Source organism: Balearica regulorum, chromosome 19 (assembly GCF_011004875.1).
Source record: "Balearica regulorum gibbericeps isolate bBalReg1 chromosome 19, bBalReg1.pri, whole genome shotgun sequence".
NCBI lineage: Eukaryota > Metazoa > Chordata > Aves > Gruiformes > Gruidae > Balearica > Balearica regulorum.
Window position 1 is genome coordinate 9,729,163 of NC_046202.1, and position 19,247 is coordinate 9,748,409.

Sequence of the window (19,247 nt, forward strand, 5' to 3'; positions counted from 1 at the left end):
TCTTTGCGTTCTGTGTTCCCTTCAGTGGCAGAATTTTGCTGGGCTGGGTGCTATCTGTGCTTGACACGATAGATGGAAAGTGTCATGACTCTGTCTCAGCTTTCCCCTCTTTGCTTGCTTTCCTGATCTGTTTCTAGGGATTTTCCTTAGGAAATCTTACTCTTGCTGTTCTCTGAGTGACAGAAACAGTTTATCCTTAGATTAAATGTTAATGTTTAAACTATGACTGCACAGAACAAAGCTACTCAGATGTTCCAAGTGTCTGACTCGTGTCCCTAGCCGTGATACTGCAGCACAGCAAAAGTGCTGTCAGTGTACATGGTGTGCTCCACCTGGGCTTGGTGCTGTTCGGTGGTATCACATACACCATGCTGAGATATCCTGGACAGCTAGAAGGCAATCTGAATGCTCTGGATATGCTTTCATCAGAAGTGATGGCTTTGCTCACCTCAGGAGATCTCACCAGCAGTGAATACGAGCTCTGTGGTTGCTCTCTGCATGAGGATTTTCCCACAGAGGAATTTGTGGTGCTGGCTGGAGTCATCCTCCATGGAAAAGTACATATGGACGCTGCAGCCCTGAAGTCCAGCTCTTTGAAGGCAGCAGCTTACTTTGTTATTTGTTTGCCTGTCATTATCTGTCTTATGTCGTTTCTTACTGACAAGAGGTACATGCATTCCAAATTGTGTGACTAATAAGTTGGGGTTTTTTTTCCAAACTAAAATTTTTTGTGAAATCAAATAGTCAATACTTCTCTTGTGATTGAGGTTTAAAAAATGTTAATATTCTCCATTGCATCACCACAGGTGCAATTAGTTCAAATATTGACAATAATAAAAGCGATGCTGGCAACAGGGCCAGTTCTACAAAGCAACTTAGGTGCCTAAAAATCTAGAACAAAGCTTCTGAAAGTCTCCATGACATCTACCTGTAGGCATCTAAATATCTCATAAATCAGTAGTTTTGTATTGAACTGTGTTCTCTTTGTAGGTGACAATATGCAAAAAGCGTGGTGTAGAAATACGTGACTTCAGTATTTTTTAACCAAAGCTCAGTAAAGTGTATAGCATATTGGTATAAATAGAATTTTAACAGGCTGAAGCTCTGATTGGCGTGTCTTGCTGCTTTCTTTCATTTTTCTAATGGATGGAGCTATATATGCATTTGATCCCATCTGTGTATCGTCTATATACTTTCACTATAAGCGATGCTGAACAGACTGCGATATTGCAGGCCTGAGAGCATCATGCACAGATCTTGTGTTTAGAAGATCATAGGTGGGAGTCAAGCTACAGTGTGAATATTTTTATTAACTCAGTAGCTCTGGGTTAATTCTAGACTTGTGCTTAAAAATGTCTTTGATTAAATCTGCTGAGATAGCCCCTGATACTGCAGCTTGCTAGTTAGTGTGTGTACTGCACTGCTAGTCTGGTACTTTATTTGAATGCTCCAGTAATGATGTAAATAAAGTATTAATACAGTTGATTTGCTTCTTCCTTACTATTGTGATTACCTCGGATTATATTCTGTATATCTTATTTGTCATGCCTGTAGTAATTCGGAAGCAGTCTCTAAATGGGGCATCTGGCTTTTCAGCTCTAAAGCCCAATGTCTTAGGCTTGAAACTGAGTACAGACTGAATCCCCCTGGAATCAGCCTAATACCCTTTCAGTATTACTCTCATAACAGAAGTTATTAGTGGGTCTGACTGCTATTGATTGTGTTTGTTTGTCCTCATTATAATATCCAGGACAACCTTCATCATCATCTTTGTCTCTGATTATGTGTTACCATATTACAGTGAAAATACCATTCTGCAACTAGCTGACATCTTTTTATGTTGCTCGGAGACTAATCCCTTGACACTAATGCAGCTAGTTTAAAAATACCAGTTCTTTCTGACAACGATGTGCCAGTGTGGAAACTGGTTTCCCACAGTCATTTTCTGTGGCCAGCTGAGACTTCTGTGGCTTTTGCTGCTCCTGAAGCTACAGAATATTTTGGAAGAGAAAGGAGTCATTAAGTCGTAGGCATAAGTAGTAAATGAAAGAAAAACAATAAGAGCCAGGCGGAGGATTAATCCTGACAAAACACTCATGAAGTTGCATGCATGCCATCACTAATCTGTTACCTATTTTAAATGCAAATGGAGGGCTGCGTCTGTGTTTCTTGTTTTAGCTTTTGTCTTCCAGTGCACTTCAAAATGGGTACACTTTACAGAATGTGTGGCAGGAAAAGAGGATGTTGGAATAGTTGCTTTTCAAAGCTGTGACTGTCAGGATGCTTTCCTATTGCCAAGCCAGAGCTGTTTTACACCTTTGTAACTTTCAACCTCTTTTTTCATGCCCGTTTTCCTTCTAGCTATTTGGGAGTGGCCTCTTTAAAACAACCTCTGCTAAATGCTGCTTCTGTTCGAGTATCTGCTGGATCCGGCTTTTCCCAGTCACTTTTACACAGGAACTTACTCAGCTGTGGCTCTCAGGTGTGTTCCTGAGTTTTCACTTCCCTTTCTGCAGCAGGTGACTTGGAATAATTTGCAGTTCTGCAAACTGTAAGACCAGAAGAGATGGATGGGCATTCCTGGCCACACTGTAGCCCGTCACCATTTCCCAAACAAATGTATTTATTTGTACCATGTCTGTCGCTTAGGAATTAACACGTTGCATCTCTGCTAGTAGAAGGGATCCCTGAGTGTTCCCTTGTCCACTTTACATTATGTGATCCAGGTTGCGTCATGCCTCTTTAGTGACGTGTTAATGCTAACCTGGAGTTAGGTAGGGAACAGTTTCATAATCCTTTTTGCCTGGGAGAGCTGTGGGCATGGTATTGTGTATCTCCTTTCCTGTTCTGCAGCTCTCTGTGCAAGATGGTCTTCAGCGTTTGTGCCCAGGCCTCTGTGTGACTGTAAAGGGGTAGCACTGAGTTAGATCTGGGAGTCTCTGTCTCCCTAGGATGCTGCAAAGATGTCTGGAGTGCCCTGATTTGCTAAAGCTTAAGGGAGATTTTTGCTTATTTAATAAAAACCATGAAGCTTCAGATGTTCCTGCTGGAAAGCTAGGACACTTTGCTACATACATTGTGACTGCCTCTAGCATGCTGGGCTTCTGCTTTCCCAGTCTCTTAAAGTATTTACATGACACACTGTTTATTGGAAGCACTAGTTCATATTTTGCATCTGTTTCTGCCCTATCGCCATTTTATGGGGGAGTTTTTCTGTTGCGGTTGTAACTGCTTGATGAATTAACTGAACTATGTTCATTCTTGGTATCCGGAAGAGCTTTTTTGACTTATATCTTAAGTTTCAATCACTTTCTATTTTGTATTTGCAGAATGTAGCCATGACTTAAAGCATCTACCCTTAAAGACTAGATCAGTTTATTTCTAATAATTCACATGCTTAGGAATTAGTTTAAAGATAACAGTCCTAGCACTCACCAAACAGTTGCAGTAACAAGTAATAAAAATACACCCCAAAGCAATCATCCCCCTCTTTCTTACTGTAAGAGCTGCACTTTTCTGCCATTGCTGTCTCCAGTTGAGCTCACTTAAATGGTTCAGCTTACTGTCCCCTCTGCCTAACCTTTTGAAATGCAAATTATGTAGGTTTTGAGCTGTCCTGTGCTGCATATTTCTCACAATTAGTATGTATTCATTAGCTGAACTCGGCATTAATAGCCTAGATCTTCATGAAAGACATGAAAATAATTCTCCTATCTTTCAGTTTTAATTGTTGCCTGCTATATTCTTCTTTTTCTTTTCTACTACTGTTCTCCTTCCCTTCTTTTTTCCCCAACTTTCCAGACTGGTAAAAGGGCTTTACCTGAGGTGGGGGATGGCCAGCCCTGGCTAGCCATGCAATTTTGATGGTCTCCTTTGCAAGCCCTTTGTCATGGTACTAGGGGTGAATTAATCTGTTTTTCTTGAGTTACTGACAGTTTCCCTTGTTTTATAAGTCAGTTTACCCCTTTTCCCAAGTTCTCAAAATGAAAAGAAAAAAATGCATTTTCAAAACTTCCATTATATAGACAGACACAAGTTATTTTTAAAGAGTTTTACAGGATCACTTTCTGCCTGCCTTCCTCAAGGGTGCTTCCTTTGCTTCCATCATCTGCCTCTCTGGCTCCATGGATGTGTCGGGAACAGACACTCGCAGGTCGTGTGCTGCTCCAGATGCCTTTTTCTTTCCAGCACCTTTAGCTTTGCCGTGCGCTGCCTAGCTCAGAGAACCGTGCTATTTTTCTGGGTTTATTTCAGATTTTGGGTAACTGGCCTCTTTTGCAGCCTTATTAGAGCTAGGTTGCTTGACTTGATTGTCAGAAACCTTTTGTACTTCCTTCTCCACCTAGCCAGTTAAGGAGTATGAAGCTAACAGCTAATTTAAAAAAAACCTGCTAAGTAAGTTCAGGCACATTTCAGCACAGACCACCCAGCTTGTTCCCTCAGCGTCACAAACAAACAGAAAATTACTGTAGATAGCCGATCTTTTTGAAATTCACTGGCTCTTTTTGAAATTCCCTGGCTCTTAAATTCTGCCTCAGGTGTTTTGCTTTTCTTGTGGTTTAAGTGACACTTTGGTAATCATAACATTATTTTTCTTTAATTTGATGTTATTGCCCAATTTCCTGAACTGTAAAACTGTATGGCCTTTAAAAGCTCACAGATGAACTGGGTGGATGCATTATAAAACAAAGCAAAAGGCTTTTAGCCACACACATTTACTTTCCCTCTTCCATTGCTCAGTTATTTTTCAGAGAATAATCTTCCTTAAGTACAAATGATAAATATATGTACATGAATGTTGTCACAAAATAATTGTTGCCATGAAGTTGCCTCTTGGAGTGTCTGTGCAGGGGTGACATTCATACTCTTACAATCACTTGTTGGCTTTCTCTGCCTGAGGGATTAAAACCCACCTGATCAAAGACCTTCTGATGTTGTAAGATGCGGGGACCGACAGCTCTTTTGCTAGAGGAATGTTGAGCTCCTTCAGCTTCAGATATCGAATCCTGCAAGCTTTTCTCTGTTGTTTGCGTAGCATCTCAACTTCAGGTCATGTTTTGGAGGAAATTGCAGTTAAGTAAATTATTTTTCTCCTAAAGCTTGATTATTTATTTAATTGTTTTGGTTTTTTTATTTTTTACTCTCTGGTGAGATGCGGACAGTGCAGGTTTTGTCGCTTGTCTGCAGCATGACCCAGCAGGGTGTGCTCTGCTCCGCAGCAGAAATGCAGCCTGCCTCCTCCAAACAGCAGCTTTCCCCTTACATCTAAGTCAGATGCTCTGAAGACAGACACGCTTCATGGCCTATTTTAGTCTGCTGCATTCAGACTGTGCTTTAGTGGACCTTCAGAACAGGTGTTGTGTAACACTGCTGAGCCGTAACTCTCTCTGGCAATTCAGAAGTGTACCAGCATCTATTTAAGGCAGGATGCTGGAGAGTCTGTCCGTACAGCGGTCAGGGTGTAGCTATCTAATTGCTGCCCTGCAACAGGAAAACATTGCCAAATTAAAGTTTGATTGTTTCAAGCATTTCATTTTCTGTTCCGTCACAAAATTTTTTTTGTAAGAGGGCTTTTTTCACTAAGCAGCCTGTTCATTTTATAAAGATGGTGACAGCTGGGAGATTCCTTTTCCAGCCAAGTGGTAGACTGGACTGTCAAACCCAGTCTGCTGCTGATCAGGACAGGTGAGAGGGAAAGTTGTTCTGAATAACTAAAACACCTGGATAGTACAAGAAGATAAGAGACACTCAGTGCAAAATGAGGGGGTCATGGTAATCCTGCTGAAACTAGAATAGATTTTGCAGAGTAACTGAACTAATTCTGAGTATAGTCCCAGCTGAGTAGAATGCAGTTCTTTTACCATATAACCATTCCTCGGCCTTCCTGAGCCATTCCCGCTGTAAATACAGCCCATGTTGCACATGTCCCAGGCATCCTTTCTCCCAGACATAGCCTGAATCCTGCTCGGTGCCGTAGCAATCCTGGCAACAGATTTGACAGAGCCTCTAAGTTGTGTAACCAGCAAGTGGAGATGTGTCCGTCAGTGCTGCCAGGAGGAGATGAATGGCTGCTAGGTTTGATCAGTTGTGCAGAGCTCTTATAAACCGTACTATGAGACTTGATCTTGTTTGTCAGACTGGATTGAAATTGGCCAACAAATGTGGGAGAGATTAGGGGGGCAGATGTATAATGTGAGCTCAAGAAAATGGATGAAAATCATGTAATAAAAAAGAGAGAGAAGGGTTTCTTCTAGTTAGGAAGGAAATTTTCTATGTCTTTTTGTCTGCTTTTCATTTTAATGGGAAGTAAGCAGTGTCATCGTCTTATTTTTGTTTTGCTTATTATTTTTAGAAACTGTGGGTATGCTTTTGAGAAGCTACTGGCAGTAAAGGCGTGTTCAGTGAATCAGCCTCTGATGTGGAAAAAACCCACCCAAAAAGCGACACTGACACTGCATGTAGTTATAAATGGAAACTGATTTCTCTTATCCCCGAGTCTGCAGGCAAACCTTATAAGCTTTCATTAACTAAGCACCTGTGTTATGGGTAAATAATAATATTCCACATTTGCGTTATTTTTTGTGTTATGGTATTTGCAGAGATAAATATATGCAGATTTCTCTGCATATTGCAGAGAAAGCAAAAGTTTCCGGCCTGAAGAGCTAAATGTGGCATGGAGGTGGGTTTCCAGGACACAAAGCAGACGTGCGGTCTGTAGGGGAAGGAAGAGATTCTCTTTTAAACAAAGATACAAGTTTTTTAAGATGATAAAAGCATTTTTCCTAGAAGTATTGCTTCTTCAGCTCATTTCACAACCCATTTGTAATCAGTTGCTCAAACTGATGTTTGTTTTCTTGTATTAGCCTAGAATTATGACACCAGCAGTACTGGTAATGCAGATCGCAGCGTTTCAGACTTACCGCTGTGCTTGCTCAGGGGGATGTCATGACACAACTTCAGCATTGATCTTTCTCTTGCACACAGGAACACAGATCTCTGTTTGTCCTTTCATATGCAGAACCTCTGTTGTTTTCTCCTATTTTTGCTGGGTGATTCTCAGCAAATCTTTGCAAGAACCGAACGGTAAGAAGGGAAGCTGCCAACTGAAACAATCACTTCCATTTGCTTTTTAATACTGAAAGCATTGTTATTCCCTTGCTCCTTTTGCAATGACTTTTGCTCAGAGACTAGAACGAGGTGTAGGGCTGAAATCATCTCTGTTCTGCATGATGATAACTTGTTTGCGACTCCTCCTATTTGGCAATAAGAGATGTGTACTTAAAATGTCTTTTGAAAGGTGAAAGAGCTATGCTACGTAGGGGCTGTTGTGGCAAAAGTCAGATCCCTTCTAGAAAAAGTACAGCCAAGCACATGTAGCATAAACAAAACCAGATATAACATAACTGCTGAATTAGACATCGTGCATAGCACTAGCGAGCTACGGGACCCTCCACACCAGCATTTTAATGATTCCCTGGTGACTGTCTCAGTCCTTTTCTTGGCAGTTTTGCCTTTTTTTTTTTTTTTTCCCTACTCTATTACCCTCTCCTGGGATTAATAGTGTTTTCTACCTCTTAGTGCAAAAAAACCCTGCTTGGATGTGTCTCGTAATTCATCGTTCTTACACCTGTGATATTTGCAAAAGTTGTATGGAGAATATAATAATTTTGGTGTAAATTTTAATTTACTCATTGTCTGTGTGCATAGATAAGTGCATTTCCCTCTAAGGCAAATAAGTTCTTAGGACTTTCCAGCAGGAATGCCTCTCCAGTGTCTCTAGTGTGAACTGGAGGCACTAGGTACTGGGGGTTTTAATAACTTGTTATTTTATTTTTGTCTTATTTTTATAAATAACTGCTAGGTGTTACAGAGGAGGAGAGGGCTGCAGAACTGCAGAAAACAAAGACTGTACCACCTGTAAGCAGACTGACAGTGGATATCGTGGAATTGGAAGCTCTCAGAAAGTCTGTGGAGGACTTTTTCTGCTTTTGCTATGGTGGGTGTAGTAAAGTCTTCAAAATAACTGTTCTGGATTTCGAAAATTTTATTCCAGTTGGGAGGGAAGTACTGCATGATCTTGGTCTTCCAACTGTAGTGCTGTTAAGGTGATAAATTTAACTTTTCTAGTAGCTGATTCTAAAACTTACACATATTTTGGATACTTTTCTTCTTGGTGTGTTTTGTGGGATGTGATTTGAGATTATTGCACAGCACAGCTTGTTTAGTTTTCTTTCAGGAAGGCCTCTGCACCTGAATGGGTTCCAGAGCATGTTCGTAAAAGCAGTACTTGGCTTCCTGTACAGATTTGCATCTGCACCTTGCTTTCAATCCAGTCCTCTCCACAGGTTTTATGAGGCACTTGTCCTTTTGCTGACTTGCACACTCTTGACCTCATAACTATCTCCTTTTTTTTGGTTCTTCCCTAGGTAAAGCTTTAGGAAAGTCAACGGTGGTACCTGTACCATATGAGAAGATTCAGAGGGACCAATCTGCAGTAGTAGTGCAAGGCCTCCCTGAAGGACTTGCATTTAAACATCCAGCAAATTACAATGTTTCAACCCTGAAATGGATTTTGGAAAACAAGTCGGGGATCTCATTTATCATCAAAAGGTTATTTGCTCTCTCTCGTGCTGGTCTGTCCACTTTGGTTTTGTACTTAAGTCAAATTAATTTTAATTTTTAATTAAATACATTGCAGCCTGTTTCTCTTAAACAGGAGTGCGCTCTCTTAAATGTTACACTACCAAGTAAGTAATGATGTCTTTGCTAAAGCTATGGCTTTTTCTTTCCATATTTCCACACAGGCCATTCCTAGAGCCAAAGAAGCACCTAGGTGAGTTACTGCTTACTCAGACTAAACAGGAACAAATCAGAATTTTAGAGTAGATAGCAATATAGATACAAGATTTGGTCATGTGGATAAAGTGGGAAACTGTGCAGAAATTCCTAGACCGTGAGTTGCTTTACTTATGGAACTAGAACCTTTAGGTTTATGTGTTCTGCCAGGAGCAACTAATTAGAGATAAAATTTGTTCTGTTGCATTCTTCATCTTTTTACTGAATTTAAATTTAATGTGAATTGGATAGTATCCTAGGGAAAGGAGAAGTGAACCAGTGAAGGAGTGTGCATTGCATTTTTAGAAAATGCCAAGAGTTTGCAGTGCTCCGTGTTTTAATACATAGCTGATTTTGGCATTTATATCTCATTTTAAAAATCGATCTAATCTTCTGAAGTAGTTAAGTGTTGCAGTTCCTATGAAAGCCTCTATATATGAAAAAAATCTGAGCTAACGTGAGTAAATCTGCAAAGGTTTACTTCTAGCCTAGATGAAATCTCTTCTCCTGTTCCTTTCATGGGATCACATTGCTTTACTTGCAAAATTCATATATGTGAGGATTTGTTTTATGAAGAGGATGAAGCAGTCTCTATAGGAGTGTAATCAAAAAAGAAAAGTTTCACTTTCTGAGGTGAAACAGCCAGAAGTTGATGCCAGATTAGTAAAACTAGAAATGTGTTGCCTGTGCCCAGTAGGAAGATTGGAGAGTGGGAAATTTCAGAGATTCTGGTAATAATAGATATCTGTTGAAAAAGCAAGGCAAGCTTTCAGTGTGGTTAATGACTTTCTGTAAATGTAATCTGTTGGTGTTTAGCTGTAATTTAGGACTAAGCTGGAATCTCTCTAAAACAATCCATTTCCTTCTAGCAGAGTTCAGGTGGGAGATCTGTTTAACTTTGTTTCCCAAGATTTTCACTTAGTATCATGAAATACAGGAGTGAAAACATGATGATGTATGCACATTTGAAGAAATTTTATATTGGTGTTGCTTTATAGATTAATAAAGCAATTTAACGAGAGATCTTACCTTCCTATCTGTGCATACAGAGAATATGCACATATGCTTGTAAAACGTGAACAGGTTTTTGCTTCATGAAATCAATGTTACATTTTCAATTTGTATTTAAGGCAAATGGAGTACAGGAAATTCAAAGATTGTCTTTTAACTTTCAGGAGCTCATGTGACAGATCCTTCACATTCAATTATACCTCCAGGTGGAAGGTGAATTTAAAATAATGTGGTTTTTTTGTTACCAGCTATGTATTTTCATGTAGTTTGTCTTTCTCTTAATGTGCTTTTTCTCTCCAGCTGACCTTTGGATAACTTTTGCTTGCCTGGAATTATACAAAGCATGAAGTTGAATTTTCTTTCTTTTGACCGTTATTTGTGGGGAAACTGTTAGGAACTAAACAGATGGTGAAGTTTCCCCTTGGTTTAATTAGCCCAATGAGTGTTTTAATTCATAGTCTTGTCAGTCAGGGATAAGTTTGTCATGTTTTATGATATGGAAGTGATGGGGAACAGATGTAATGTTGCTTCCTTCCCTCTCCTCAATTAAAAAAAATAAAATACTTTTTTTTTTTGTTAGCAAATGAAGAGATTATATGTAGAATAATAAAAAAAAATGGTTAATGTGAAAAGGGGGAGCAAAATGGCAGGTGTTTCTGTGCTTCTGAGTTTGCTTCTCATTAAATGGTAAACACGCTTTGAATATTGTGTATGTCCTGAAAACGTAGGGATGGGAGATTGCTGGCAATTCCCCTGAAATAAATCAGATAAGTTAAGATGCAGTGGTTTTACTTTTGTGTTCCAAGTTTAAAAAAAATAAAATACTGGGAGACTGATTTTATTTGACAACCTGTAAAGCTTGAGGAACTTTGCAGAAATGTGATACTTGTTTTTGATAATATCAATGTGCTTGATTTGTTTATCTTCATAGTTGTCCTCCTATTCAAGTGAAAACGGAACCAAATGAGGATTCTGGTATGTTCAAAATTTTGCCCTTATTTGGAAAACAAACAAGAGTTTCTGTTCAGAAAGCTGAATTTAAGTCAAAGATAGGAAACTCCAAGAAAAAAACCAGCAAAAATACATCCTTTGTGAGAAAGAAAAACTTCTTTCCTTAAAAATGCCCACTTTTCAGTTGGCCTTTTTACCAAGTATTTAACTTTAGCCAAATGTTTCCATTTCTAAGAGGAGGAATGTGTAAAATTTTCTAGATTAAAATAATTTATCTTTGTAAATAGTTTAAAATGGAGAAGAAGAAAATTCTCTGGTTTTTATTTTGTTCTAATTCAAGATCACTTTATCCGTAATGGGGAGAGAAAAACTTGATTTATTTGTTAATATTACTAAAATATTGAAAATGACAGAATGTCCATTTTCTAGCTAAAATGGAAATAAATAGCAAATGTGTTTAAAAGACCGACCAAGCATTGCTAAGTTCCCCCGCAGGTAGGACATGATCCAGCAAGGCGCTGTGATCTGCACAGAGCGATGCTGAAGTGTATGCTTGGAGATAAAGGCACAAATAATCCCATTAAAACCAGTGAGATGGCAGGTGTGCCTGGAGATAAGCTGCTAACTTTCCCTGTTCTTGGGTTGGGTTACACTGCTCGGCATTTTGTATAAGAATTAAGTTTTTATGTTTAGTCCAGTCTTTTGCTCTAGTTCTTTATGCTTTACAACTTTAAACTTGTGGTTTGGGAACCCTTCATGGTTAATGTTTAGCTTCATGTACGCAAAGAGTTAACTTGAGCTTTTTGTCAAGTGAGTCCCAGACTCTTTCTGGTGCTGCTTTCTGGGCATTTTAAGGAATTCTTTTGTCGGAATGTTTTGAAAACATTTTAGGGAATGCTGTGAAGGCTTATGGAGGGGATATTTCACTTGAAGGAAGCCAAGAGCAGTTGAGGAACTTTGTGTTGCTCCATCAGCAGCACAGTTTGATGCAGACTGTATCTGAGCTTGACTGTACAGAGGAGTCAGCAGGAGGAAGTCTAGAAGTACTTTGAGCACAACGAGTATTAACATGTGTTTTGGGTTGGGTTTTTTTTGTCTGTGGTAGTGGGCAAAAAGGAAGGAGACCATTCTTTTTAATTCTTCGGATCCGAGATAGCATTTGTAAGGATGCCTAGTTTGTAGGGACGCATTCAATCCTGAATCCCTTCTGACAGCGACCGAACTGAAACATAAGAAACCAACAGGGCACTTAGTTACCGTTGTTTTAGCTGAACAATTGTTTAGTGTCTCAGCACCTGAAAAGCATTTATTTTCTTTTTTTCTTTTTTCTTTTTTCTTTTTTTTCCTTTTTTTTCTTTTTTTTTTTCTTTTTTTTTTTTTAATAAAGACCAGCTAGGATCTTGGTGGGTGTTTTGTTTGCGTGTTTTTTTTAAGAATCTGGTTATTACTAGTTTCCACATTTGATTGCTTTGTTGCTTCTACAGGAATTTCATTGAAAATGGCAACAGTAACAGTGAAGGAGGAATCAGATGATCCTGACTACTACCAATATAATATTCCAGGTAATGATACTGACTTTCATATGTGTTTATCTCATGAAAAGGTTAATTGCTTAAGTGTTGCTTTCTCTGTGCCTCTCTCTACTTACTCTTGGTCATTAAATATGCGATTACTTAGCTCTGTTAGGTTACAACATTGCCATGCTGGCTATCATTTAAGTTATTCTGAAGAATACCAAAAGACCTGAAGTACAGCTTCGCCATACCCATATGCGTGTGTTTGGGCTGAAGGAGAAATTCCAGGAGTCTTTTGAACTGCTTGTTTTGTGGTTTTATTCTGAGGATCCAGTGTACAGACTCTAATTCCAGTGACCTCTCTAAGCAGGAAATAAAGCATAATAACGATGCTGTGTAGAGCACCGCTTGAATCTTTTCTTTAAAGTTTCAGTAACTTTTATAGTGTATCAATCACTTTTCTTGTATGGAATGGCCAGTATGTGCCAAAATCGTATTGAAAGGTTTATTGCTATAGACAAAGCATAACAACACGCGTGAGGTCTGTGGCTTGGGCTTTATGTATGTTTTAAGGTATCTCAGTTGCTTTGCCTCATCTCTGTGTATCCAGTTAATACTGCACGTTAACCTCAACTGGGAGTGGAAAAAAGAAATCATTATTTCTTTAGGTTAAAATGAACAGTAATTAAGAAGTTGTGATTATAAATGGCAATATAAAATAACTAGAACCCTACATTTATTATTTCAGCCTTTTTGCATTTGTTGTTAGGTTAATTGAGCAATACAAAGGAGCATAGGCAAGCTGCCACACATCTCTGAAGGACAGCTGCATGTTCAACAATGAAGTGCAAACCAGCACATCCTTTCATTCTGTAATATTATATATTCTTGAGATAACATTTTTGTGCGTGTTTAGACACAAAGATTCTTGAGATTATTTTCTAAGGTGCTTTAATAACTAACTACAGGTTTGTAGAATGAATATTCTCAGTACTGGCACGCCTCAAGTATGGTATGAGCACTGTTCAGAGAGATCTTAACCGTACAGCGTAGCAAAATGTCACCACTCGAGTTCACAATTGGAAAGGTGAATTCTCTGGTGTTAGGATTATCTCTCCTTCGTATTTGTACATTGCCTAGCCTCGGGGGATGGAGGGGTTTACAGGCAGGATAGAATGTAGTAAAAAGAGATACTTTTTTGGAGACAACGTAGTCATTGTTCCTTCCAAAGCCAAGTCCTGTCATCTTTTTGCTTTTCAGTCCCTTGTGGCTTTCCATTTCATGCATAAAAACAATGTCAGGATTTGGTCAATAGCCCAAAGTGTAATCCAATGCCCTTTGAAGAGAGTCTGTACTGAAATCGCTTCCTTACAAAATAGTAACCCATTGTACTGCAGTGTGTTTGTCTGAGCTGAAGAATCCCATTTATACAATATGCTTCCATAGTGAAGTATAAGCAATGTGGATTCGAGGGGGAGGAATTTCTGTTGTCTTTTACAGAATTCTAAATTTAAATCTTCTGATTGGTGAAGAGCAATATGGTATCTTTGTAGGATAAAATGGTGCTCAATTAATAATTCTCCCTTCCCCCTCTCCTAATGTAGTTCTCCAAACTTGCTTTTAAAACAAGACAAAACTGAGTATATTAGTAGAAGTGATGGGGTGCTGTGAGTTCAAAAAGACATTACCATGTCAAGTCATGCTGCCTTCCCCGGAGTAAAAGAGCTTCCCCCTCGTTTTTTCGACTTGCTACCACTCAGATTCAAGCCGAAGGTGGTACGAAGTGCAGAGAGCTATAAATTTGAGACGTATAGGGGTTTGTTTGTGTGTGCATGATGGTGCTGTGCAGAGAAGTGAACCTTAGAAGAGTACAGTTATCCTGAGGTGTGTTCCTGAGGAATGACACGAGTCTGCTCAAGCATTGCTTTCGTGGAGACATGCGACAAAATAAAGAAAATGGTTAGGGTCATAGTTCTTACTAAAAATACTCCACAGCAGAAGCTGGGCTTATTGATTTATGAGAAGAAACAACTTAACTGTTAGAGAACAGCAATCTGATTGGGACTTCCTAGAGAAAATGGTTTACTGATGAAATTTCATGGTTATTACTGTTTTTTCTCTGAGTGTTGGCTTCCTCTTATAAATCTGTAATGCTGACCAAAGCGCTGTGTGCCTCAGTGGCACACAAAATTCTCCCATTAATCAGAGGGAAAATTATACCTGTAGGTGGATGTTCTTTTAATCTCTTATTATCACGTAGTAGGTCGCAGCAGTTGGATGTTGCTATGAGTTAATACTGAATTACTAAATTTAGAAATGTTTTAGCAGTACACAGTAAAAAGACTGAGAAATAGAGACTTTAGCCATCAAAAATTTCATGTGGGTGTTTTGACAGAGTATTAGAGGCAATTTTCCATCAGTGGGCACTAGCAGTATGGCAGTGAGTGTTTGGGGTTTTTTTCCAGTATCCTGGACAAACGTGAAGGTTGCCGCAGAGTTAAATGCTTTGGGTGACACCAAAGATAACCTGTTCTGGAAGAAAGGTCCAGACTTTGACTGTTGACTAAATGAAAAGTACAGAGCAGAGATCCACAGGACTAAATAATGCATTCCAGGTGTCATAGTTAATATTTCTGCATGTACCTTATCTATAAATAACAGTTATTATGGCTCTTATGAAAAGAAATGTTAGTAAAAATGCTGTTTCTTACTTTAGTGGTTGAAATGTGGTTTGTACTCTTAGCTTACGCACGTTGCGATGCTGGGGAATAGATCTGTTTCCATGGCTGTTGCAGAGGGACCGGCATTTGTTTCAGCCCAAGCTCCAGAGCAGCTGGCTTTGTGCAAGGCCTGATCCGAACGCCCAAGCAGCAGGGCGTGTGTTCTGTACTGTGTTAATGCAAATACATCTCTGTGTCTATAAATCCTCCTCGCTTCTGTGCTGGCTTCCTCACAGTCAGGAGACTGTTTAACTGATGTGTAAATGTGCTGGACAGTAACAGATACACATCTTGGCTTCTTACTAGAAGGCTGTCCGCAAGACCCAGGGTAACTTAAAGACTTTTAATGGAAAAAAAAGAGGTCAAAAATACCATCAGTGCCAGAATGAGAACAACTCTGAATCGATTAACAGAATTAAGAGCTATACATATTTGGTTTTTCCCAATTTCCAAAGCAGGAATACACTAAGAAAATTCCTTGGGGACACATCCCATCTTCAATCCCCTTCATCAGCACAGAGTAAAGCAAGGCTGTTTGGAGACATAGCGCATGCAGAACTGAGTAATTTGCTGACTAAGGACCAAACATTTCCCGAAAGTGGTGTGTTATCCTGTGAATTTTGTGGATGCAGGTCTTCAGTTACCACTGATGCCTTGAAGTTAAAACCTGAAGAGAACTGAAGTGGAAGGAACTGGCTGTAAAGGGTGTCCTGTGAATTGGCTGGTTCAGCTTATAAACTGCTGCCTAATGAACTGACTGGTTTAGCTTATAAACTGCTTGGAAGTGAGTAAACAACTGCCTGACATCTTTTCTCTTGCACTGTTCACCATATGGTTGAACAGTTCTATCAGTTTTGGAATTTCGGGAAATGTTAGAGTGAGGCAGTTAAAATACAGGACATTCATCCAAAACCAAATGAGATTGAAAATATCTTCTGCTGGAAGAAAAGCCTCAAATGTGAATACAAACTGTGCTTTTGTTCTCACTCTGGAACATTGAAAGTCGTGAACATCTTTCAGTGTGTATCTAACAACAAAATATTTCTCCTTTGGAGATCTCCCAGAATACTAGAAGTAATGTCCATTTTAATGGGGCTAAAACTGTAAATTAAGTCAAATTTAAAGCTAGCTGGCAGTACTCTAACCACCACAGTGTGAGACTCAGTGTGTAGATACTATCTTAAACCAAGAAATTCCAGAGAATATATTGAGAAAACAAAAAAGCACCATGTGCTTCCTGAAGGCATTCCGATATTAACCGGGTAATTGCATATTGTTCACATTGCTGCCATCTGTGTAGCGGAAAAAAAAGTGAGCATCGCTGATGATGCTAATCCATGAGATGATCCATCTGTTGCTTCTGCCAAGTGGCACAGGTTTGGCTGTGTAGTGTTGGGACATAATCCATTAGAAACTGAGGCCGAGAGATGTGAAGTCAGGTAAGTAAATGGTTTGTTGGTGGGTAGCAGAGGAATAGCTGTGACTCTGGAGGGAATGGCATCTCTGCCTGTGTTTAAAGAAATTGTTAGCATGTAAAAAATTACATATTTGTAACCGGCATCTCGGAAGTTTGCGATTTATGGCAATAGCCATCTTTTACACAGGTTTCACTTCTATGCAGAATCCCAGCCCAAGTGTGGGATTTAGGTGCAGTGGTCTATTAGGTATTTATCGGCTCACGAAAGAGCAAGTTTTAGTCGGAGTGTTAGACAACGTCTGAGTGCCTGTGTTGCGTAGCAGAGTTAGTTGACTGTTACCTGAAGAGTGAACTTGGTGCTTTTTCTCATACGAGGTGATATTGCTTAGCTCTGCCTACAAATCTTATAGTTTAGACTCCAAGACACAACCATACTACAAGTTTTTACTTCTAATGTATAATTTAGTAATTAAATCTCCCACCTTTGTGACCATGCTTCCTCTGCTATGCCTGCTGCAGTGGAATTAAATTCTTACCTCTCAGGTTTTCTTCTTTTTTTCTTTTTTGTGATTTCCTCATACTTTTATTCCTAGATGGATTTTTTTTTTCATCTGGTTACCACTGTACTTGGTTTTGGCTTTTCTTAGTAATGTGATGTGTATGTATCTGCCTGTTATGTGCATGAATGTAGTAAAGTAGAAATGTATCTGCTTTTGTTAATAACTCCTGGTGGTGGAACTTTGAAAGTTCTTTTAAATTTCAGTTTCTAATCTTTACTAAATTAATCTAGCAGAGTATATTGTTTTACACTTTTTTATTTCTGAAACAATTTTTTCATGCTGCTTTTTTTCCTCTGTCAAAGCTTCATAATGTGAATGAAAAAAGCTTCAAGTTTCATAAAATAATCTGTGTGGGTCACTTTAAAAAAATCTGATGGGTTTACTACAGGTACTGTAGTTTTTATTGACATTAAAGCTGAGGGGACTGAATTTTCAGTGTTTAATCCCAGGGCCTGTAAGCCTAGTAAGTGTGTCTTTTTAATTAAAGAAATCTTTCTTCAAGTTTGAATGTGTCAAAGACTTTCCCCTTTTCCTTTTCAATTTGTGTCACAGCATGTATCTGGTGTGAAGATAATGCAATATAGAGACTACTGCAGAATATGTAGGTAAAACAAATCCTGTCAGGATTTCTGCATTAAGGAATAAACACGAAAATATCTGCTTATAATAGGGTATTTGCTTATAATGGGATGCATGCTTCTGTGTGTCAGTGTGTTGTGAATTATAATAATTGCGTGGTCTGAAAAATTCTTAGGAAATGACACTCCGGTCTGGCTGCATACACTGAATGTGCTTATTTAAATAAAAGCAAATTTAGTCCTTGGAGATGTTTCCCAGCACGCCCAGGGAGACTGTGTTCTATTCCCACTGGGTTGCAAATCCCAGTATAAGGATTTCTGCTGGTGTGGCCCAGAGCACCGCCAGCACCTCTGGCTTCTGCCTTGCTCCCTTTCCTCCCCCTGCTTTTTCCCATCTTGGGACTATGGTTCCGGCTGTGCCTGTACCACTCCGTCTGCAGCCGTGGAGCTCCTCAGAGTTAGGGGCAAATAGGAAAAACCCCCAAACGCCGCCCCCAGCAAAGGAGAAGTGGCAGGAGGGGTTTAAAGCAGCATTACTGGAAGAAATGCATGTGAAACAACAAACCTTGTTCCTCACTTGAAATCCTGTTAATTTAAAATCCCTTTGAAAATCTGAGCTATCAAATTAGGCAGAACTGGCTCAACCAAACATTATTGTAACTACCTAATAATCATGTTTTTCTTTTAAAAAAATTAATCCCTAAATATTAATTTTCTTGAGTAACTCACAGTATTGGTACTGTATATGTACTTTCAGTTAACTGAAATACTCATTAAGTCTGATTGTGACAACAGTCTTTTCTGTCTTTTCTTACTGTGTGTTTGAAATTATGACTTGAAAATATTTCACTTGCCTTATTAGTTAACAGTAGCTTTTTTTTTGTTGTGAAGCTATTAATATTCATTGTTGATACACTTTTAAAGCTACCCCTAAATGGCCATAATTTCTGGGGAGGTGCATGATCTTCTGCAGATTGCTTTTGCAAATGATTCGATTTACACAGAACAATTAGTTCAGTTCCAGTTAGTCCTATACATTGTGGTATGGCACACGTATATTAGTTTTATATACCTGTGCTATTTTTCTGATACAGAATGAGCCCTTGCTCAGTGTGAAGCCATTTGTGCTGTAAGCAGTTCACTCTTTTCAGTGTAACTGCAGGAGTGCCAAAGCATTAAGCAGTAGGATTTTAGGGGTGTTAATTTAATCTTTTAAGTGTCGTTTGTGTGCTGCTTTCTGCAACAGCCTTTTTAACGCAGTCCGTATATAGCCATCAAAAGAGCTGTTGTGATGAAAAGCAAACAACCTTGAAGTGTCGTAAATTATTTTAATCTCTCTGAATTTGTCTGTTTAATGTAAGTGGAAATTTTAAAGTCAAAAAGGACTCCCTAGGAATACAGATTTTAACAAACAGGAAAAAGATTTAGCTGATTAAAAATTCATTGACAAAAGGCAGAACCATCAACATTTCATATTTTAAAATTAGTTTAACACCAAAAAAAATTGAAAACTTGCTGTTCTGCATGAGTCTCTGCCTGTTCAGTAGTCCAAGAAATGCACACCCCTGCCATTAGCCCCTCAACATTTTTATTCTGTTGAACTGGATGAGTAAGGATTTATATCTTAATATTTTCACAAGGTCTTTCCTAAGTTCAGCATT

The 19,247-nt window shown here is 38.9% G+C and overlaps 1 protein-coding gene across 5 annotated transcripts in view; it reads left to right on the forward strand.

The window, feature by feature from the left end:
• Positions 1 to 19,247, forward strand: part of GTF2I (general transcription factor IIi) — a 78,473-nt gene that overhangs the window by 17,638 nt on the left and 41,588 nt on the right. For all 5 annotated transcript variants that reach the window (XM_075771548.1, XM_075771550.1, XM_075771549.1 and 2 more), the window contains exons 4-9: positions 7,862 to 7,996; positions 8,427 to 8,610; positions 8,805 to 8,833; positions 10,011 to 10,059; positions 10,778 to 10,821; positions 12,282 to 12,359. In XM_075771548.1, coding sequence (XP_075627663.1) covers positions 7,862 to 7,996; positions 8,427 to 8,610; positions 8,805 to 8,833; positions 10,011 to 10,059; positions 10,778 to 10,821; positions 12,282 to 12,359 — 519 coding nt within the window. The remainder of the gene's footprint in view (positions 1 to 7,861; positions 7,997 to 8,426; positions 8,611 to 8,804; positions 8,834 to 10,010; positions 10,060 to 10,777; positions 10,822 to 12,281; positions 12,360 to 19,247) is intronic.